Source organism: Fundulus heteroclitus, chromosome 21 (genome assembly GCF_011125445.2).
Source record: "Fundulus heteroclitus isolate FHET01 chromosome 21, MU-UCD_Fhet_4.1, whole genome shotgun sequence".
Lineage (NCBI taxonomy): Eukaryota > Metazoa > Chordata > Actinopteri > Cyprinodontiformes > Fundulidae > Fundulus > Fundulus heteroclitus.
In genome coordinates, this window is record NC_046381.1 from 33,769,316 (window position 1) to 33,793,133 (window position 23,818).

Consider the following 23,818-nt stretch of genomic DNA (forward strand, 5'->3'; position numbering starts at 1 on the left):
CTATCAGTAAAATTCTGTTTATAATAGTATTCATCTCTATATTTATTCAGTACATATCCATGTCCTGTACTTATGGAACCATTGTTTATCCTGCACTTGCTGCTATTGCACTTCTGGTTAGACCTAAACTGCATTTTGTTGCCTTGTACCTGTACCTGTGTAATGACAATAAAGTTAAATCTAATCTAATCTAATCTAAATATTCTACCTACAATTGTCAAAAATGGCTGATTAGATTAAACTTTGTTTGATCCGATTAACTGATGACATCCACTTAGACTGACCTTTTTTTGGTGTGGTAGCTTCCAGAAGAAGCAAAATGCCCTTTATGCGTTTCTTCTTTTTTAATATGAACACTCATCAAGCTCCTTCAGTTGTCAGTTAAGTAACTCTCGTTCAGCCAGGCTGCCTGGCAGAGCAGCATCAGCTTCTGAACCAGAACTCACTCAAGACCTCAGAAGGCAAGAATGTGATGACGGAAAAGCAGAAGGCATTGCGCAAAAAAAATTGTAACATGATAGAAAAAGACATGATGCCAACACCACGGTTGATGGTGGAGGCTTTTGTGGGAATTATTAGTGTTTCAAAAATTTTATTCTATTCAACTTATTTGGGGCAACAGTGATGCAGGAGTTAGGGAGTTTGTCCTGCAATTGACGGGTTGCCAGTTTTAAACACCTGCTTCGACCATCTCAGTTGTTGTGTCCTTGGGCAAGACACTTCACCGGCAGCGGTCAGAGGGTCCAGTGGTGCCAATATATGGCAGCCTCGCATCTGTCAGTCTGCCCCAGGGCAGCTGTGGCTGTTAACATAGCTCACCACCATCAGGGTATAAATGTGTGAATGACTGATTGTAGTGTAAAGCTTTTTGGGGTCCCCTATTTTTGTTTTTTCAGTCAGTATTTAATGCAGATGGGCCAATAAACTGTTAAAATATAATGATGTGCCTCTTTTAAAATGCAGCACATCGTACAAATCAGCCCTTATCAACTACCCATTAGTCAATGGCTAAGATCAGTCAGCTTTAGATTAACTCATTAATCGATAACTGGCATCCCTAATAGTTTAGGAGACTTGGATAAAGTTAGCTCATTCAACATCTAATTTCCATCTAATTATAAATGTTTTTTGTCTTTTTTATTGAACTGAACAGAGTGTAGTTCCAATAATAATTGCGGCATTGCATAAGAAAAACTTTTTAACGTGTCCTGTCTAGGAGAGTAGCATTAAGAATTGGCATCTTAATGCCAAAGAGAGCCCAACAGGTTTTACTTTCACAAGTGGAGCATTACTGTTTTCGCCGTAGTGCTCCATTTGATATATATGCAAAAAGCATTATGAGATTTTGTTCTGGGACTAGTTAACGTTCAACAGACACAGAAAACGGGAAGGTAGAAGAGAAAAAAATAAAGAGAAAAAGATGGGACAAAATGCTAAAAGGGAAATAATGTGACAAAAACAGATTAGAGAAAAAGGAGAGAACAAGATCCTCGAAGTCTGCTTCTACACCTGCAGAGAGAGAGATAAAAAAAAGCAGCAAAAGCAACTGATAAAATATTACAGGTACAAACAACCAACACCTTGATAACATCACTGAAAGCTAATCATAAGGGTTTTCTTTATAGACGTGAATCTGTAAGCATCTGGATCCAAGCACCTGTAGGTGTTTGTAAAAGTGCACTGGTGTATGTAAGGTTTATCAATACGAAAAATGCTCAATAGTGGTTGTGAGGAGCCAACGAAACACCCCCTACCCCATCTCCCCCACAGAGCGTTGAGGCAAACACCGGGGGAACCAGAATCCCAGATGCCCAAAAAGGGCCCCCAGAGCAAAGGGCCCCCAGAGGAAGCAACACCAGGATAGCTGCCCAGGGGCACCCCAACAGAGCCATGGGGCCCAGGCCCCTTTGAGCAGCTCCCAGGAGTGAGTCAGCACACACCCGAGCACTCAGCACAGGACACCAAGGACCACCAGCACACCAGAAGCAGGTCAAGGCTGCTGCCTAATGACCATAACATGCAAACATTAAGTTTAAAACTGTTTTTTTTTTTTTTAGGATACTTTGTTGTGTTTTTTACAACTTATTTATAAAAGGTCATTAATTTTTTTTCAAAAATAAATATTTACAGAAGCCTGAAACAATGTCTCCATTTATCTTTTGATGTTTTTATCTTGTGTTGTTTTATGGTTGCTTTTATTGTGAAGCAATTTGTGTTTTTCCTCCTGTGAAAGTTGCTTTATAAATAAAGTTTACTTACTTACTAAACTGCCTGTAAAACCAATAAACGGGTGTCAGTCAAAATAAGAAAACTTGGTGGCAATTTTGGCTCAATGGTGTTAAGAATTATGATTTTGCTCTTAAATTGGTGACACTCTGACAGCAAATTCATGTACTTCCATACAGGGGCGCCATGTAGGGGGGAAAGGTTAGGACAATTTCAAGGGCCCCTGACTGACAGGTTCCCCAAAAGAGAATTTACGTATAGATTTGTGAGCTTTTGTGAAGATTTAGATTTTTTGTCATGGGACCCTAAATATTTGGCAGCACCCCTGCTTCCAGACCCTCCGTGTGCCGCTGGATCCAGGGGTTATTTTTTTTTAATCCGTGTGTTATTGACTGTTCACAGATCGAGTGATATACTGTAATTCAAACATTTATATGTATTTACTTGGACAATATCTATATAGATAGATATAAGAGAGAGAAGAGAGAATAGATATAAGAGAGAGATAGATATAGAGAGATAGATAGAGCAGGAGATCCGAGAGACGAAAAGAAGAAGAGATATAATAGAAGATATATAGATAGAGAAAGAAGAATATATATAAGAGATATAGATATATATATAGATATAGATATCTAGCGATATATCGATATATATCTATAGATATATAGATATGATATATATATATATATATACTCTATATACTATATAATCTATATATATATATATATATATATATATCTCTATATATCTATATATATCTATATATTATATAATATAAATATATATATATATATATATATATATATATATATATATATATATATATATATTATAGAAATGAGAAGAGATCCTCAGACCCATTGTGAGACCATATGCTAGTGTGGTTGGCCCTGGGCTCCTCCTAATGCATAACAATGCTAGACCTCATGTGGCTGGAGAGTATCACCAATTCCTGCAAGACGAAGGCATTGATGCTATGGACTGAACCGCCCGTTCCCCAGATCTGAATCCAATTGAGCTGGGACATCATGTTTCGCTCCATCTACCAACGCTATGTTGCACCACAGACTGTCCAGGAGTTGGCAGATGCATTAGTCTAGGAGGAGATCCCTCAGGAGACCATCCACCACCTCATCCGGAGCATGCCCAGGCGTTGTAGGGAGGTCATACAGGCATATGGAGGCCACACACACTACTGAGCTTCATTTTGACTTGTTTTAAGGACATTACATCAAAGTTGTATCCGACTGTAGTGTGTTTTTCCACTTTAAGTTTGAGTGTGGCTCCAAAACCACATCTCCATAGGTTAAATAATTTGATTTCCATTGATCATTTTTGTGTGATTTTGTTGTCAACAAAGTATTTAATAAGAATATTTAATCCATTCAGATCTAGCATGCATTTTAGTGTCCTCTCTCTCTCATATATATATATATATATATATATATATATATATATATATATATATATATATATATATCACTTTTTGAATGCATCTATTTCTTTTACAGATTTAGGTGCCATATATGACGGAGGTATATCGCAACAGGAAATTGTTGGTGCAGCTAACCGGATTTACAGGACACGCTGGTATGTTTATTTTCCAGTATTTACATGGTGAAACAGGAGCGACACTCACCAGGTTCATGGACTCTGCTGAAAAGGTGCGTTCAAGTTATGCAAGTTGTTTCAACTGTATCTAAAAATACGTGTATTCAACAACTTCTGTTCTAGTCCTCTAAACAACCGTCATTTTAAAACCATAAACGAGTAGACGCGTTTTCTGCACCTGCGTCTCCGTGTCGCCGTCGACCAATGGCGTTGGAGTTCAGAGTTCGGCGGAAGTTGTTGGCTGCTCCTGCCACTGCAGCCAGCGCTTGTAGCCTGTAGCTGGCTAACAGCTCTGCCTTCGTGTTTTGACTGCGTGCCCGAGGAAAAAACGAGCCATGAAACGGTCTAGGCTACAGACAAGATGAAGACGGCACGTCCAGGGAAATGATTTTCATAAACGTTGCCTCTGAAGAGGAGGAAAAACACGCTTAAAGATTCCCGGAAGTGTCACTGAAGGTAACCAGCTTGCTTTGAAAGCTAACCCAGCCGGCAACGAGAAGCTAAACAATTCAAGTAATTATTTGATCGTTATACAAGTGATAGCACGGAAAGCTTCAAATACCGCCGATCGTTAAATCCATCATTTATTGTATGTAGTCAGTTGTCATCCTTTTTTTTATTTTGGACAGGCAGGTATGTTGCTGCCCATCCAGCATCGTCTGCAGAGATACCTTTATTAAGAACACGTACTGGTTATGTGTCTGTAAACAACCTGGTCAGTTGTTTTGAATGATAGTTCGGATCACTCAAGGCGATGAGTGATTTACCAGTTTTATAAAATGACTACAGCTATAAGCACATTTTTATGGCTGTAACTTAGAAAGCAATGTGTTTAAAAAAATCTATTTATTATAAGAAAATGAAACTACAAGATCACGTTTAGGAGAAAGAATCGATCATGCTTGAGTGATTTGTGCAAGAGAGGTCCATCGGAAGACAAATGTACAGTAACAAAACTGTAAGGTGACTTAACTAAACTTCTAAGAGTTGTGGCTAAAACTACACAGGGTTACATCTTATGTAATATTCTGGATAATATAATCTGGTTCTAAACTTTGGTTGCTTTGCACAGTATCTCTGTTGATAGGAAAATGACTCACTGATAAATGAAACATCCAGTAATGAGCATAACTGTTTCTGCAGCAACAAGCATGCTTTCAATCCTTCCGTTATCGATTTGTGTCTTGATTTCTCTCTGTACATTGTGCTGCATGAATTGGGGGTTTAAATGTGTCTTTCTATTAACATAGTTCATTTAAAAAAAAACATTTAGCTATGAAATTGTTGATCTGGGCTTGTTTAAGGGATTGGTAATAGGATGAGCAGTAGTTTTACTGCCTGTTGTAATTCTATTTTTGTTTGTTTTTATTGTCATAAGGATTTTGATATATTGCAATAATACTTTTTACAGTATGATGTTTGCATTACACCCAAAGAGTAATTACATTGCTGAGATTGTTACATTTACTGGTTTTTCATTGCTGGTATCATGAGAGCAACTGTGAATCTTAATATCTCTAAAAACATAACTTTTTGGACTATAATTTACTCCAGTCTAGCCCATGGTGGTAAAACTGCACTACGTGATCTAACTGGCATCCTTCGAGGTATAGTGGACAATCTTTTTTTGGCTCTATGTTCTGGGGGGATCTTCTTTGTTGTGTTGTCCCACATGGCAATCATTGTGACGCGCTCACGTAACGCAAATGGGCATCCACGCTCCTTCTTAGTCTCCTCATGTTGGCTGCGAACTTCTAGTGTTTATGTTTCCAGTTAGCTTCGGTTTCAGACGTTCATTGTAGCTCTGCTGCTCTCACTGTATACTTTGAAAATGAGAGTCACGAGACGCAAACTGTCTTAAACGTTAATGAAAAGAAGCTCAAGGCCTCAGAAGTAGACCAGAGTGTATTCGGGAGATTCTTTCATGTGATCCTCCTCAGGAGCAGAAGGGCAGCCTGGACGGGCTTGCACCTGTGCAGATATCCAAAAAGTGAAGGTTTCTTAGTTATAGTTACAGAAAAGTAATTTCACTCTGCGATTATTAAAGTATGTCTGTCTGTCTGATTCTGATATCATCCACTATACCTTTAAGTAGCTTATTTGGTCACTTTTCAATTTTTTTTTTTTTTCATTAGGAGCTTAGGCCTGGACGATACAGAAAAAAAGTCATGTCAGTAAAATAGAAATCATACTTAACAATATCGATAATTATCATATCATTCAAAACATCTTTTAAGTGCAGCCCTGGCCATTTTTCATTACTTGTCACTTAATGACTTGTTTTTATATACAGAACACAAACGCTGAATTCAAACTTTACCCTTTATTCAACCAACGTTATACCAAAACTACAAGTTTTTTAAAAAGAAGAAAAGAACACATGCACTCTGAACTCTTTGAAGGGGCGGAGCTTGGTGAAGGAGCATTCCTGGGTCTGTGTTTGTGATTGGTTGGAAGGATGTAATGACTGTAGTATTAACCTACATTATAGGCTAGAATGCTAAAGGAAGGAAAACTGTTCTTCCATTGAACTTTTTATTGACACTTTTTATTTTTCCTTTCGATCGATTATATATTGTTATTTAAATATTGTCCAGCCCAATAAGAGCTGTTCTGTTTAGAGATCTGACTGCATCAGCATGCAGTCCCAGTCATGCATTTTATTTCCAAAAATATTCTCTAATGGGATTGTAACTACTTTTTGTTGTCCTTTTTTTCTTTATTGCAATATTCATAGCAAAATAACATTATAGTGTTAAGTTCATATCACTCATCCCTATTTGGCAATAGAGTCCATGTCTCCGCTCCTGCTACCTGTTGCAGTACTGTGCGTATTGTTATATCAGCTACACCCTCAGCAGGCTGTGCAACTTTGTACAACTTGCATTCACTGTGCGCGGCTTGCAAAAACTTTGGATTAAATCCCCAACGATTTAAATGCTTTTGCACTTTTAAAGTGACTTTGATAGAGACTGTATTGGCTGCTGCAGCTGCTGGTTTGTCTGTGCCATGTGACCTGCTCTGCGCAGTGTTCAGATATTCTCAGACAGCTGTTCTGAGAGGTTTATCCAGCAGGAGAAGAATGGTTTTTGATCAGACATTTAAGTAAAACATCACCGAAATATGACCTAGATTATCAGTAACTCAAATCAAAAAGCAGAGCAAACATGCCGCCTTTTGCCGAGCGCAGGAGTAGGTTTTTGCTCTATGTGTATATCTTTAGAAACATGAGGATTTCAAGTGACATGTTATCAAAACATTGCACTGGGTTTCCTAACCTGATCAACTCATGCATATATGGGCTGACCGGCAGATACTCCTGTTGAGAACAAAAATATGTCGCAGTCAAGAAAAACCCGTACTGCTGCATCCTGAACGTCATTTGTTCGTTGCTGCACAATCACAATACAAATGTAGATCAGATCGTCATGTGTTACTTTACTGCAGATGCATAGCATTGATCGGGTGGCCACTTGCTGTGCTTAAATGTCTGTTCTTAAATCATTCAGATCAATATCAGGGACACTTTCATATCCACTTTCAAGTATTATTTAGCACATCAATAAATTCACAGAAAGAGATTTTCCTACACTGACGTTGCGAAGATGTACCTCTCTGACATCAGTCTCTTGCTGTTTAAAGCTTTATTCTGTGCCTGACTGTTCAGAACCTTCCTGTGTCGTTATGTTCCCACAGATTCCAGCTGCCACGGACACCATGAGCGCCAAATATGGCCTGGTGGGTTACAACAGTTCACGGAAGCACATCTCAATCTCCATTCCATCGTCTACGGAGGTGATGTCGCCTCACATAAAGTCTGTGGAGGAGCTGAGGGTTCTGGGAATCAACCTCAGCAGCTTCAGTACCCCAACGCAGTTCTTCATCTGTGTGGCTGGGGTCTTCGTCTTTTATCTTATCTATGGATATTTGCAGGTAGCTCACTCGTTGTTGATCTTTTTTAGTGTGTGTGTTCTTGTTTGTTCTGGTATTATTCTGCATTCATTTCTGTGTTCGTCCTTCCCCACAGGAGTTAATATTTTCTGTGGAAGGATTCAAGCCTTTCGGCTGGTACCTCACTCTGGTGCAATTTGGCTTTTATTCCATGTTTGGACTCGTCGAGCTTCAGTTCACGCAAGACAAGCGCAGAAGGTACCCATACACTTCATCATTTGGTTTAAGACTAGTCTTCCTGTTAAGCTGCATGTAACCTACTGCACATGTGTTCGGTGGAGAAGAGGATGTGCATGCGGGAAAGGTTGGGAAGAGAGTGTCCTTGTTATTGGGTAGCAGTTCGGTTGGTCTTGTTAATGGAGACCAATAGAGTGCAAGTTTCATCACCACCGATGTGGTTATTGAATTAACGTTGGTAGCAGAGGATGGCCACAGCTGGGAATTACAAAGTTCCTCCACCTTTCGATGAGAAGATGTCTTACGAAAGTTGGAAAAATGAGATTGAAATCTGGAGACTCGGTACAGGTTTGGACAAAACGAAACGAGCTCTGGCAGTAACCTTGTCGCTATCAGGAAGATAGGAAGATGTTTTTAAAAGAAGAAAAGGATCAACAGTACGAAGCTTAGACGGAGTTCAATTGGATCAACAGACAGTGTGATATCTCTATGGTGGATTATATTATCAAATTTCAATGGTGATATAACAAATTACGTAAGTTCAAAATGGAACTACCATATGCAGTGTTAGCATTCAATCTACTAGACACCACAGGACTAAATGTTACAGACAAACAGCTAGGGCTTACCGCATGATCGACCGTCTCTTTCGTTAACATGACATCAGCCTTCAAAAGGATTTTTTTTGGTGATAACGTCTATCTGCCATGAGAGGGCGGGTCCGCCTGCTTTACCAGGAGTTCAAACTCAGGGCAACTAATGTAGAGGGATCAAAAGATGATGGTTAAGAATGCAATATTATTATTTTTTTTTAAAGGGATCTCCCTCTGATACACACATTTTCATGGTGGAAGCTTTACGTTCAGCTGTGCTCAACACTGCCTGTACCAGAACTTTGTTTGGTGAGAAATGGCTTGCAGATTATGCAGGTGGATTACCTCAAAGAGAGATGCTAAAAATGAGAGATGAAAAGAGTGCAAAACCTTTATGTTTTGGTAATGGAAAAATTGTACAGTCCACAAGAAAAGTTAGCATTCCGGCAAAAATAGGAGAAACGATGCAGAATAGAAACAAAAGTGGTTCCAGCAGATATACCGATGCTTTTAAGCAAAACTTCATTGAATAGAACAAGCACATTTTTGGCCATTGCTCAAGACAAGGCAACAATGTTTGACTAACCTGTAAAACTTGAACTGACATATTCTGGACATTATTGTGCAAACCTGAGAAATGACAGGAACTTAAGTGAAAGCCAGCAAAAAAAAGGGGAGACACCAAATGAGGAAGATGAAATATATGACAGCAAATGAAAAAAGGCAGTCCTATTGAAGTTACATAGACAATTTGGGGGGAAAAAATACTTTCTTGCGTAGGTAACGGTGATGATGAGACCATTGCAATTTAGAAGAATACTGTTAAAAACTGTGAAACTTGCATCTGATACATCAAACCAAAACATAAGCCTGTAGTGGGTTTAGTGAAGCACTTTATTCACTGCTGGATAAGATAAGTGTTTGTGGTCTGCCGCGCAGATTGTTCAGTGATAATGGAGGTGAATTTAACAATGAAGAAATCAGAGAGATGGCTGAACACTTTAACATTGAAGTTAAAACTACTGCAGGATACAGTCCTTGTAGAAAGACACAATCAGATCCTCACTGAAATATTACTTAGAGTAAAGAAAGACAACCAATGTGACTGGAAAATGGCTCTGGAAGGGGCTTTGTTGGCAAAGAACCGCATGCACAATGTACATGGCTGCAGTATCTACCAACTTGCTTTTGGACAAAACCCAAATCTGCCTTCAGACCTCACTGACAGACCCCCAGCATTAAAAACAGATGTCAGTACATGGATAACTCAGCACACTGTAACATTACATGACATGAGAAAAGCTTTTACTGAGGCTGAATGTTCTGAGAGAATCCGAAGAGCTCTTGGTAAAAAGCTGCGACCTGTTGATGACAAATATGAAACAGGAGACAACGTCTATTTTAAAGACTGTCATGAGTGGAAAGGACCAGGTGTGGTCATTGGGCAAGATGGTGTAGTGATATTTGTCAGGCAAATGGAGGAACCTACGTCAGAGTACACCAGTCCAGGCTGAGCAGCGTGAATGAGCTACTAGAGACACTGGAAGAGATTAAAAAAAAGAAAATCCTATTAAAATAGATGAAAATCTTTTTTAAGACTCCAGCAGTGACTTTTGATGAGGAAGACGAGGAAATTGTGTCGAGAACTCATGAACCAGTTGGTGCTGCAGAAAACAGTGGGTCCTGTGATTCTATTCATCTTGGAGAGGGTGATCTCCCACTGGCACACTCAACAGTAGGCAGCGAACGACTGAAACTGAAAGCAGGACAGGTGGTTAAATACATGGACAGAGGAATAGGTCAGAAATACACTGGCAAATTAACCAGCGGAGCAGGAAAGGCCACTGGGAAACAGAAACTGGTACAACTTAGAATACAGTGATCCAGAGGAAATGCCTGTATCCACAGGATCAGCTGATATGGGACAAGTAACCAACCTTGAAGTTTCACCATCTGACAATGACAAGTCACACACTAACCACAACAGAGATTAAATACTAGCGACGGAAGATGAGATTTTCTCACAAGCCAAACGAACAAAACTTGACAACTGGAAAAGGAACAGTATATTTGAAGAAAAGAAAGATGAGGGTCAGAAATGCATATAAACGAGGTGGGTGTGCACACTTAAGAAAACACAGGTAGGCAGTGTACCCAAAGCTAGAGTTGTTGCACGAGGCTTTGAAGAAATTAACTTCTTAAGGACTCGCCCACATGTTTCCCTGAATCCCTGAAGATTGTCTTTCCAATTGTATGTCAAATTAAATGGCAAATGAGCTCTATGGACATTAAAGTAGCATTTTTGCAAGCTAAAGATTTAACCCTAGATGTGGATATCCGTCCACCTCACCAATCAGAGAGCGAAGGAATTGTATGGGCGTCCAAGAAATGTGTTTATGGCTTGGCAGATGCATCATTGTTCTGCTACAACAAGGTGAAAGAGACTATGCAGAACTTGGGGGGGCACTGTGTCAAAAGTTGATCCAGCTGTCTTCTACTGTCTTGATGACTTCACTGAGGAGACAGAAGTCCATGCCTATCATGTAGATGACTTTGTATGGGGTGGTTCAGAACTGTTCTCTTCAGCAGTCATCCCCAAACTTAAAGCTGCTTTTCAAATTGGACGAGAAGAACATAACAGCTTCAACTACATCGGGATGGAGGTTCACTCTCTGCAGGATGAAATAAAAGTACAATAGCATGCATACATACAGAAGCTACAGCCCATTACAATGGATCCCACCAGAGGACCACAAAGGGGGGCTCCTTCAACAGACAGAGATGGACATGTTAAAGTCAAAGATTGGACAGATACTGTGGGTAGCAAAACAGAGCGGACCTGACATCATGTGTGACGTATCTATCCTGGCATCTAACACAAAAACATGCCTCACTTCAAACATTGCTCTGTGCAAACAAGCTGATCAGAAAGGTTAAATCTGAGGAAGTTACCCTGAAGTTTCGACACCTGGGAGGCAACAAACGCCTCAAATTAGTGGTGTTCAGTGATGCCTCAATGGGAGACCTCCAGGATGGAGGTACACAATGTGGACATTTTATCATGCTAATGGACGAATATGGGAATTCTCACCCATTTGTTGGCAGTCAAAAGGAATCAGAGGAGTGGTGCAGAGTACGCTAGCTGGAGAGACTTGAGCACTTGCAGATGGGATTGATAGTGCTGTTTTTGTGGCGACACTCTATTCAGAGTTCACCACTGGTGATGGCACACTCAACATCCTGCCTATTATCTGTGTAACCGACAACCTCTCCCTTCTTGACGCTGTCAAGTCTACAAAATCTGTAACTGAAAAAAGCGATTGGCTGCAGATCAGCATCATCAAACAACTGATGGACTCGGGGACGATTCAAGAAATAATATGGACATCTACAAAACGAACTTGCTAACTGCTTAACAAAAGTGGGGACGTCTGCACTTGGACTGTTGAGAGCCCCTTGGTGAAGGTGGAGGGTGACTGAAAGACCAAGAACAAAAAGGGACACTAGTTAAATATTCCTAACATGTTAATTCGAAAAGTTGTTACAGTTTGTTCTGATATGTTTTGTGTTCTTTAAAGAAAGAGAGGAGATTAAGTTGCATGGTTGGAAAGGGAGTGGTCTTGGTATCGGGCAGCAGTTCAGTTGGTCTTGTTAACAGTGACCAATGAAGTGCAAGTTTCAGCATCACCTACGTGGTTATTGAATTAACACTCTATTGGCCCCATCCACACAAACAGATATGTATTAAAACTAAGATTTTCTGCTGCATTTGCACCTCCTGCCCACATGCAAGAGGGGATTTTAGGCAAGGGAACAAATAATTGTAAACATGCTTTCAGTACAGTGGTTCTGTAATACGTTCGTATGTCTTGGCACCTATTAAAACACCACCATATTTAAGGTCAGACTAATCTTTGTCTCTCAAACTGTTATATACTGATTATATTGATCTACGCTACTGTTATGAGCTGCAGATATGGCCGTGTTTCTACTTGGAAGTGAAAGGACGTGCGTCTCGAGTCGTTGCCCTGTTACATTCACAGAGTAGATTGACTTCTTGTTGGCAGGCTGACATCTGGGGACATAACCACTAAGGAAGTCTCCGCTTTAAAATGTTTTTTAGATGCTGCCTGTTGGGTAAAAGAAAATAAATGTTGACAGAGGGATAGGCAAGATATGAATGATTTGAAAGCACTGTAAGTAAGACTGTACCACGACTGGACAACCATGATGATGAAGTTAGTGTTTTCTTTGCAATTTCCTCCTGATACTAAACCCCATCCAAACTGCATTTGATGATCTCCTGTTTTAAAATCGAATCCACCTGATTGACTAATATAACTAGAACTTGTTATACACAGAGATTTGTTAAAACACAGTTTGAGCTTGATGCACTCTTAATTATATTGGTGAAATTAACACAAGATGATGCAGTTTGTTTGTCATTACAAGCTTTGATTCTAAAAGCATTAAATATGCTATTTAATCACTCATCAAACATGGACTGAATTGTTCTACACTGATTACAGTCTTTAAAGCACAGATTGTGATAGTAAATCCTTTGAATTTGTCGAAACCAAAAAAAAAAAGGATTCTTAGTTTTGCCCAATATATTGTTAAAATCCAACCTATATCGTCAAGTCCGATGAGCTGGATGTGGAACATGTTGTAAGTCCACCATTGCTTTCTAGGCGAGAGACCACAGAAATGGGGGTATTTTTATACTATCTTGCACGATTCTTCTGTTGCCATTTATCTTCAAATGGAAACTGTATAACGTATCGGCTGATGAGTTGAACACTGTCAGAGGAAACACAACCCACAAATATGCTGGGAGATTCGGCACACTAGCCCAGCCTTACGAATCGTCTGAATCTTCTTTGTCTTTTGAATTTTGTGTTTTTTTTTAACTTTTATCGCCTTCTACTGGTGCATGATGGGTATTACAGCGTTTTCTGTTGGACCCCTAAGAATAGGATTCTTTAAATGGGGGGAACCTAAAAAAAAAGTTTAGAAAAAGTTCTCTGGTATTATAGCTCGGGCCATAATTAGAGGTTGACTGATACATTGGCCGGCCGGCATGCGTTCACCGATCCATTAGCACTTTCAGCAGTCATGCCTTGAGATCACGTGAAGCGCGTGCATTGTCACTTACTCCCTGGCAGAGTGGCTAGTAATGTAACATTGGGTGGCGACAACAAGGGTACGTTTTAACTGTCTAATTTAGCTGTATCTGGCCTTCAAAAGTCTGTCTCTGATTTACTGTTAGGCAGTAGGGAACAGCAGCGTGTGAATGTTTCTGTGTATCAAAGCCCACATCTGATCTCCAGCTGGCAAGCTGCCCCTGCTGTGCGTGTGCTCGGTCAAGTGTCCACATGTACGGTGTATCATGTATCACTACACGTACAGCATCTAACGTTACGGTATATAAAATAATGTCCATACACTGCAGTGGTGGTCAGCGTTTCTTTTCCTCCTCCTCCTCATTGAACTCAAGAAGCTCCTTTCTCGCTGTCACACGTTCGTTAAGTGCGAGCAAAGCGCCGCCACAAGAGTCGTGACACATGTTTTTCTGTCTATCTTTCAAACTGCAGTCTGAAGTTGTTTGATATTAGCTTGCTTAAAGGCAAGTTTTGAGACTCGTGTAACATTTATCATTGTGTCATTTTTATCATGTAAATGGAAGAAGAAAAAAAACAATATCAGCCTCAAGAATCGGCCCAAAAAAATTGGCAGCATATATCGGGTATCGGTCAGACTGGTGTCAGAATAATCGGTATCGGTATTGGCCTTAAAAAAATATGTATCGGTCGATCTCTATTCTTAATCAGTCTCTGTTTAATTCCATGTTTTTTGGGGTTTTTTTTTTTATCTTTTTCATTGTCTTTTTCATTCTTCTTCTCCAGGATACCAGGGAAGACCTATATGATGATTGCATTCCTAACAGTAGGAACTATGGGACTATCCAATACCTCTCTAGGCTACTTGAACTATCCTACCCAGGTCATCTTCAAGTGCTGTAAACTCATCCCAGTCATGATCGGGGGAGTTTTTATACAAGGTTAGTTAATCTTGGTGATGTTTTTCATCTTGTACGATTTGCTGTCACAGAAGAGCTCCAATGTAAATCACACAATATTTTAATGGATTAATTTTTCCCCTGTTTGTCTTTAGATGAACAAGACTTTTAAAAATATGAAATCATAGAAAATCAGATGTTAGACAAGAACACATTAATGGCATTTTTTTTTTTTTTTTTTTTTTGCTTTTTCATCCTAAGAACCAGAACATAAATAAGCATAAAAGTAAATAGCAAAATTTTAAAAGCCTTTACTTGACATAAAAACAGTTTAACTGTAACCACGGGTTGACTTTAACAGGGGGACACTTTCCACCTCGTTCCAGTGATCACAGGCATCGTTTGAAGCGTCGATCACCTTTCAACTTCTCAGTCCACCCTTTTCATCCACCTCTGTTGTTTTCGGTCATCAGAGCTCAGTCGGCGGTTCCAGCACTGGCCGTCTCAAGGTTCTGTGTCCTGAACGTCAGATGAGTTTAGTGCTCCTCTCTCTGCTCCCCCCGTTTCTCATTTCGATGAGTAGATGTGAGGACCACGGTCGCTCAAGGGGTAGAGCGAAAAACATTTGTTCACTTGGAATGCGAGGAGGAAAGGGAGTGGAAGAGAAGGATGTGGGTGAAGGATGGGAGGGGTTTTTGGGCTCGCATCTGATGTGAGGCCCTTCAAAGGCAAGTGCGGGGAATCAAAGCCGACCACGGCTAACCTGATGCTACGTCCTCTTGTCAACCTTAAGGCACCCGTCCGTCAGTCTGTTTTCATCTTGTTGTTTTTCTCCCTTGCTTTCCTGTTTTAATGCCTCTTTTTTTTTTTGCATTGTTTTTTGCATACCCTCAGAAACTTTGAACTGTATGAAATACTTACAGAAAAACTTTTATTACTTGTGTTTTTGCCCAGTTTATGAAACTATAAATAGTTTCAAAGTGTCTAATTTATACTTCATAACAGTCTTACCACACATTGTGTATAATGTCAATGAGAATAATTAGTTGTTTTTTTTTATGTTTGCGTCTAGGTAAACGTTATAACTTGACTGATGTGTCTGCTGCTCTCTGCATGAGTCTGGGACTCATCTGGTTTACCCTAGCTGACAGCAAAGTAGCTCCGAACTTCAACGTGACAGGTAATTCCTCCAGCATCCACCTGCAAACAACCTCAGTGGTTTTCACAGAAAGCCCCGAATGCCATCGCTTTAGCCTAGATGGAGCGGACACAGTGGTGCTGCGATGCCTCAGATCTGCCTCCACAGCACTAGCTTTTTGATTAACGATTCAACACTTACAGTAGGTAAGCTGGTTTCTGCCCATGGCTGCTAGAGCTGTCCCCTTCTGGATGGTCGAAAACAAAAATGCTTCTTTAAGGGTTCTTTAGGTTGTCTTCATGTTGTTGACACTAGAGCTGTGGTTTTCCATCCTGGTCCTCGAGACCCCTGTCCTGCATGTTTTTAGGTGTTTCCTTCCCACCACATACTTGACTTAAATAAAGTGGCGATGTAGAGAACTCTAGTTTTTGATGAAAACAAGGAGGGCAGTGTGTCCTGACGACCAGGGTTGAAATCTACTGTGCCAGAACAACAATACTAGCTTTTAGTAGCAATCTGTGTCATACAGATCACATTTAAATCTAATATGCAGCTTCTTTTGAAGAATTTGAAATAATTGATTTTTTTCTGTTCCATTCTTTGCTTTACTCTATATGCAAGTGTGGCCCAGTTGTTAGGATCTGTTTTTCATTCTCCTTTTTATCTATAAAGTATGAATTGAGTTTTTAATACTTTGACTGAACACGTTTGCACTAAATGTGTTTTTGCTTGTCCTGCAGGTGTTCTGCTCATCTCACTGGCTCTGTGTGCAGACGCTGTGATTGGAAATGTGCAGGAGAAAGCCATGAAGCTCCACAACGGCTCCAACTCTGAAATGGTTATATATATATATTTTTTTTATTTTAATTACCAGAAAATAATCCACACAGATAAAGTTGTTGGCACACAAAAAAGATGAGTGAAAAGCTGCAGCGCTATCTCATACAGAAAATCTTATTCATTTAGTGTAGAAACTTAGCAGAAATACCGGTGGCAAGGTTGTCAAGAACAATCCCTTTAAAATTAATGTAACGGCCGCATTTATTTAAATTCATACTTCACTTTTTGTGTTGACCGGAGTTTTTAGGAACTTTTAATCGATTCTGTTAAAGTACTGCGGTAAAGACAAGGTGCCAAAACACTCTTAGGTTGGTTTGGGATGAAACAAGGAATGAACATGAGGATCTGTGATGCTGCGGGCCATTCTTTGTTACTCGTAAACTCTGGGATGTTGTCTGAGGGCATGGCGTTGTGAGCTCTTTGAAATACCAGACCATTATGAATGAGAATTTGCTGGCGTTTGCCCTTAAACTGAAAACAGGTGTCCATGGGGTCTTTCGACAGGCTAATGAGGTCTAAATCATAAGACCACATTACCACAGAAATGGAACAACAGATTGTACAAATGGTTATGGTCAAAGAGCCTTCTCCTTATGTGCTCCAACCTTGCTAAGGAGCGGTTCTTTTTGCAGTAGGCCTTATACCAATATTGAATACAGGGGTACAAACACTTTTGAAGCTAGTGAATTTTGATCTAAAAACAATGATTTATTCTAGCTTTTTTTTTTTCCTACGCAAGAAATGTGGTTAAATTAAAGGTTATGCTATTTACCTATTGACCGTTAGAGCTGTTGGCAGGTTAGAGATAAATACAGGAAATGTAGCCCTGCTGACATTTGTTTGTACTTTTTGAACTGAAAGAAGACACTAACTCCAAGTGAGACAGCGCTGATTCGTCTGTGTTCACAGGTGCTGTACTCATACTCGATCGGCTTCATCTACATACTGGGAGGCTTGCTCTGTGTGGGTGGGCTGGGACCAGCTGTGGCTTTCTGCTCAGAGGTGAATATCCTGGAAGATCCCCTGCATCCCCGACTGTTAATGTGGTTGAATATGTTTACTGAATGTATTTTTTTTTGTATTGTCCAACAAAAAAGTCACGTTTGTTTATTCAGATCCTAAGTTTGTGTCTTGGTTGTCTTTAGATTTATCCTTTTGGAATCTGTAAAAGCCTCTGATTTTTAATACGCTAATAATGTTCTCTCCCGCAGCATCCTGTTAAGACCTACGGCTATGCCTTCTTCTTCTCACTTACGGGTTATTTCGGGATCTCCTTTGTGCTAGCCTTAATCAAGCTGTTTGGAGCCCTGGTTGCAGTAACAGGTCAGAGAAAAAAGGAAATATTTGTTCTACAGTGTCACGCTTTTTTCCCCCTCAATATAATATTGACAAATTTTCTCATTACATACCATATTTTTCGGACTATAAGGCGCACCTAAAATCTTATAATTTTCTTAAAATCCGGTACATTTTCTATAGGATTACCGTACTTATTGTGTTTACTGACCAATTTTATGTGGTACAATGCGCTCATAAATCTGTTAAAATGTGTAAGTACGACTTTGGTAAGCCCAAAGCTGCTCCGCTCAATGGATATTTGGAGTATTACGGTTCACTGTGTCACTACCTGGTAGGACCCCTCAGCTGTCTACAAGAATGCCTTACTGTAATGTCGAAATTAGAAGTGCATTCATGTAAAAAAAAAAAAACACATACTTGGGCCTAGTTAACTCCGCAAAGGTAAATTTTTACAACTTCTCAGTGGCAAGAAGTCTTTACATCAAAATGTTTTATATTTGACACCAATGACACCAACATTACAACAAAATCTGTTCTCTGCTTTTAACCCATCACCCTTGGGGAGCAGTGGGCTGCCACGTGCGGCGCCCGGGGAGCAGTCTGGGGTTAAGGGTCTTGCTCAGGGACCCAGAGTACAGGCTGTGGGGATCGAACCGGGTACTTGCATCCTTCTCTGAGTGCAAGCGCGCTGCTCTAACCATTAGGTCAACACTGGCGACAAATTGCCTAGCATACACCGAGACGCAGCTCAGTGTATGGTAGGCAATTTGGCCTTGCCCAGGGGCACATCGACATGTGGCAAGGGGAAGCTGGAATCGAACCTACAACCTTCTGATTGCCAGACGACTACTCAAGCCACAGTCGCCCTCGTACAGTGAGCTGCTCCAAGCAGGCAGTCACAAGTCCCTCTCTGTTCTCACTGACAGGTGAAACAGAAACAGCGCTAGGTGCTCAGCTAGCTAATCAAACATTTTACTATCCGTTGCACTGCTTCATCCTGCTGGCAGAAAGTGTGGGAATTGTAGGAATTTGCTACAAGAAATGTAGGCAACAGTACGCCCGACTATGAAGGGTAAAACGTCCGCGGAGAGTCAGCGTATAGTCCACGCAGCTCACAGTACGCACACAGTAATCGTGAGTCTGTTGGAGCCTTTTGGCAGTCCGCGCCTGCAGCACGTGCTAGCAACAATAAACCTAGCTGGTTAATTCATAATAAAAGTTACATTTACTTTGGCCTTATGTTAGAAAGAGGGCAGTGTAGTCCAACTACTCTGTCCTCTCGACATAGACGCAGATAGCTCTCCCTTTCAGGAGAGAGGTGTGTACATGGAGAGGCGGAGTGATATTACACACTTGGAAGAATATTTAGTGCGCCTTATAATCCGGTGCATCTTATAGTCCAAAAAATATGGTAATAAAAAGCCACATAATTACAGCGGCTATCAGACGTAGACTCACACAGCTGGTCAAGTACCAGTTTTACGACTTAAAAAGTAAGATCATGATGATGTTGATGGGTTTTTCAACTGAAAAATGAATAATTTACGGGGAGAATAGACCAAAAGGTCCAACGACCTTTTCTGTAGAAGCATGCACACCTTTGAGATCTGTCTTGATCTTAATTAGATTTTGATTCAATTTCCTCATTGTTGTGTTCACACCTGCCTTCAGTTATAGTGAATCGGATTAACCCGAAACAAAACTGACACTGTAGGATTTCCCATTTGCAACCTCCTTTCCAGAAAGGATAGGAAGGATGTGATTATACAACAGTACCTGTCAGTAGTCCTGATTTTCTGAATTGTACGTTAAAGGTGAAAAAAGTTTAAAATGATTTATTACACTCTTACACTTATTTTTACACCACGAATCCTCCTTTTACACAGCTTTGTACACTTTCACTGAGTATAAATAAATGCTTATATAGACAAGTGAAAGTCAGGTCTGAAAGTCCCTAGTGTTGAGCTTTTTACGTCCTTTTGTGATTTACTACAGAAATAAAAAGCAGCCCTGCTGTTGGTTGGTTCTTTTACAGTGACCACTGGAAGAAAGGCCATGACTATCGTACTTTCCTTCATGTTCTTCACCAAACCGTTCACTTTTCAGTAAGTACCGTCACCTTTTCACTTTTGGCCCTTCTTCTTTGTTTAAACTCCGCAGCGCACGGTGTTGCCACTAATCTCTTCTTTGCTTGTTTTGGCCTCCTTGACTTTCATCCCCTCATTTCACAATTGGACTCCTCCTTTTCCTCAGCTCCTTATCCTTGTCCTTCACCCTTTACTCTCTGACCTATCTTCTCTACTCTGGTGCTGTCAGAGGGGACTCATTTTCTTCATACCTCTGGCGCTGCTTCTTTGTTATGAATTTTGACATGCATGTTTAGGTCTCTTAATAAAAAAAAATGTGTGTAACCTGGCCAGATTCATGCTTCAAGTTCTTTCTCTTCTAACTTTATGTTGTGGTTTTCTGCTTCCTTTACTGGGAAAGTGTTGCATTTCTTGCAGCTTCCTGTCTGCCGGCTCACCAGCAGAAGATATAGTAGCAGTCAGGAGTTTGCATGCACTCACCCCACCAATATTTGGATAAATTACACTACTTAGTTGCATTCGAGTTGCACATAAAATAAGTCTTCTAACAAGAAGTAGTGGATCTCCTCTAAGCTGCTTGGCTTTTGGGCTCAGACTATTAGAGAAGCTTAGGGTCAGCCTGCTTTATCATTGTGTTTGTGATGATTGTCCTATTGGAATATCAAATTGTTTCCAAGTTTTAACCAACTAGATGTTGATTTGTGGTAGGGCTGGGCGATAAATCAACTTTATTGATTAATTCAAATTTACAATTTATTACGATTTTTTTGGAATAATGAGATTTTATTTTGCAAACGCACTCATTTGGTGTTAAGAGACTAGCACGTAATGCTTAATATATGTTTAGGAAAATAGATTTTCAAAAAAGTGTAAAGAGGAAACTTTTTTAACCATAAAATGAGACGCTTTAATTTATAAATTTACTTTTTTTTTAGTTTGAAGTTCCACAAGTGAAGTGAAGCCTATTCTTAGCTCATTGTGTAAAACCACTAGCAGCAAACATTGTTTACAATGGCAGGGCCGCCATCTTGTTTTACCATCATGTTTCACAGATTTATAAGTTACACATACTGTAACTTATAATTAGTTACAGTATGAATTCAGGCCAACTCCCAGATTAAATGCTTGACATAAAAGCAAGTTTTAAAAACAATTTCTTTAATTTGTTTTTGTGAAATGAAGAGGAGAAAAAATGGATTACTCGAATTTGGAGTAATAAAATCAGAGATTTTATTTTTAAGCAATTTGTGGTGACGTTGAAGAATTAGAAGGTAGTCGTCAACCTTCACCCACTTTGTGCAATGCACCAGTCTCAGTGGAAGCAAAACACCCCAACAGTGACTCTGGTCCACCATCTTCCAGTTTAGGATGAGCTTTAGCGTTAGCAGTGCCTGGGTTTTTATAAAACATTCAAGCTAATTTCCTTTCATCAGAGAGGACAAAAAAAACGACGACTAAAAGTAAAACAGACAGCTTCTTTTAAAGTTTGATTGATTCATTTATGACCCATAAGTCCCACCCAAACCAAACCCCACCCACTAAGGGACATTTCTCTAAATATGTATATATTTCATTCCGGCTATATAATTATGACCCTGTATGAATTGTAAAGACTTCATATAAGTCTTGTTGAAACTATTTAAACTTACTTCTTGTATCATCATTCCACTAAGAACAACCTAAATTTGTTGTAAATGACTGTATTTAAATTTTTGACCAGTCGCTCCTTGAAGGAAAACTGACCCGCCTCATTAAGGGGCATTTTTAAGCAGGCGCTTAAAAAAAAAAAAAGTATTGAAAATTATCCTGTCAAAATTCACTGCTTAGCATCTTTACAATTCAATTTGTCTCGCCTTTAACAGGTACATCTGGGGCGGCCTCCTGGTGGTCTTTGGCATCTTCTTGAATGTTTACAGTAAAAACAAAGAGAAAATGAAACTCCCCTCCGTCAAGGACGTCAGGAGCTGGCTGCTGACAAGAAAGAAAGTCCGATTTCTCTCTCAAAACGTTTAGGAGGGCCTCCCTAGCAGTTCGGTTGAAATCGTGCACAGGCAGGCTGCTTCTGACCGCACCACATCTTGCTTCGGCCCACGTTCTTTTTCCAGGGGATGAGCTGAAGCATGTGCCTGAGCAACGGTGCTACACCACCATCAATACTGAACCAAGGATGGGTATACAGGGTTTGACCTCCAATCAGCCTTACAAGCAGCTGACATGATTAAACTGCGGTTCAGGGAGTTGCTGGATGCCGTTAATATCTAATACCAGAACAGTGCTGGTTAGCTGGAAGCACTGTATGGCAGCGAACTGAAGGACGTGTGAAAATGTGTTGTTTTTTTTTTTTTTTTTTTTTTTTTTTTTAAAGGGATCAGTGCCTGGTGGGGTCTTGTAAAGCAAGCTTTAGAGCTCCACAGAAACATTCCCTACATTGAGTGAAACAGCGAGGACTTATTAGACTCTCTAAAGGGAAGCCAGCTCTTTAGTTAACCAAATTGCACAGTTTTGCACTGGAATCAACTCAAACCCTTGAGTGGTTGGAAGAGAAACGAACTCTCGGAAGGAATAAACAATAAATAGACGCGTTGACGCGCGTCATGTCTAAAACGATTGTCGCCCACCATGTACGACACAAAAAAAAAAAAAAGAAAACCCCTGAAACGTTTTGATAAAAATCCTATTTGCCCTCGCACGTGCCAGGAGAAACGGACAGAAATTGTGTTTTTGCATAATGTCTTTCTAAAAGTGGTTTTCATACTTTCTGGGTAAAATTCGAAAGCAAGTGTGTGGTCATGTGATAAGCATTTGAAGTTCCACATCATTATTTGTACCGCTATATAGAAACACTGTCAACTGCCATAATTGGTTAATCAAACTTGTGGATGAAAGGGTACATCTCTTTTTACAATAAACTATGTATTTAGTAATTACCGTGATTGGTGTTTGTGTGGTTTGTCAGCCAACCCTTTCTCTCTCCCGTTGCAGCGCTTCAGAGAGGAGTTGAAATGTTGCCAAAATCTTAGTGTGTGTGTTTATCCATCTAGTGGCCTAAGGCGTGTTTGATTAGGAGTCCTGAAAAAAGGGATAGTGCTGCTAAACAGAAAATTAACAGCAATGGTTTTTGGTGTGTGTTTGTGTGTGTGTGAGAGAGAGAGAGCTATTCCATTAATTTGCTGACATCTTTTTTTTTCTTTTTTTAAAGTGGTGTCAGTCACACATTCGCTAATTTAAAGTCTGTAAATTGAAGATGCATTTAAGATCCGACTAGACAATTAATATGTTTTGTGTTGCGCCAGAGATTTTTTTTTTCTCCCCCCTCAACAATTTAAACTGGTGATTAAAATGTTTTATGTGATACATTAGCATTAATTTTGTTACAGCATGTGATTACATGCTGATTTGCAGTCCCGCTGTCTTTTGTGCAAACTCCCCTTCAACCAAATCCTTTTCTTTTGCTTTGAATATTCATTACCTTAGAGAGTCCTATTTATAGCGCCGGCCACATTTATTGGCACCCCCTGGTGAGGATGTGTAAAAAGCCTTAAAATTAATTCATCTGTTAATGCGCCGCCATAATCTCTCAGTGAAAAATGTAAAACTCTGCTTTTCATTTGCGTACATTCTTTTTGTTTGAGGGAAAGAAATGCATTGTACCAAAAATGCTGGCAATAGGGTTGGTACCCCTAATAATTCCTAGCATTTTTATTTTAAAGTTTATGATTTATTTTTATCTGAATTTTTAAGAACTTCACTTTGTAATCCACAATTTTCTGTTTCCTTGGGATATAAATGTGACATGACTGCAGGTTCCATTTCTTCATATTTATTTTGCCATCAGCAAAGTAAGCAGAATGCTAAATGAGACACTAGAAAATCT

General features: G+C 39.8%; 1 protein-coding gene and 1 long non-coding RNA gene across 3 annotated transcripts in view; one reads left to right on the top strand and one right to left on the bottom strand.

Annotated features, from left to right (window-relative positions):
* The window catches only part of LOC118556884, a 21,728-nt gene extending 17,695 nt beyond the window's left edge, over positions 1-4,033 (bottom strand). Inside the window, exon 1 of the long non-coding RNA XR_004927449.1 lies at positions 3,869-4,033. This is a non-coding gene — a long non-coding RNA (uncharacterized LOC118556884). The remainder of the gene's footprint in view (positions 1-3,868) is intronic.
* On the top strand, positions 3,861-22,877 carry slc35b3 (solute carrier family 35 member B3). 2 transcript variants are annotated; one of them, XM_036125428.1, is made up of 10 exons: positions 3,861-3,893; positions 7,537-7,773; positions 7,868-7,989; positions 14,468-14,622; positions 15,653-15,760; positions 16,459-16,556; positions 17,468-17,560; positions 17,770-17,881; positions 19,893-19,962; positions 21,807-22,877. In XM_036125428.1, exons 1-10 carry the CDS (start codon positions 3,876-3,878, stop codon positions 21,955-21,957), a joined length of 1,164 nt encoding a protein of 387 aa, XP_035981321.1. In that variant the 5' UTR covers positions 3,861-3,875; the 3' UTR covers positions 21,958-22,877. The 2 variants fall into 2 exon arrangements, with proteins under 2 accessions (XP_035981321.1, XP_035981322.1); XM_036125429.1 differs by lacking the exon at positions 3,861-3,893 and adding an exon at positions 4,082-4,296.
* Positions 22,878-23,818: the final 941 nt, after the last annotated feature.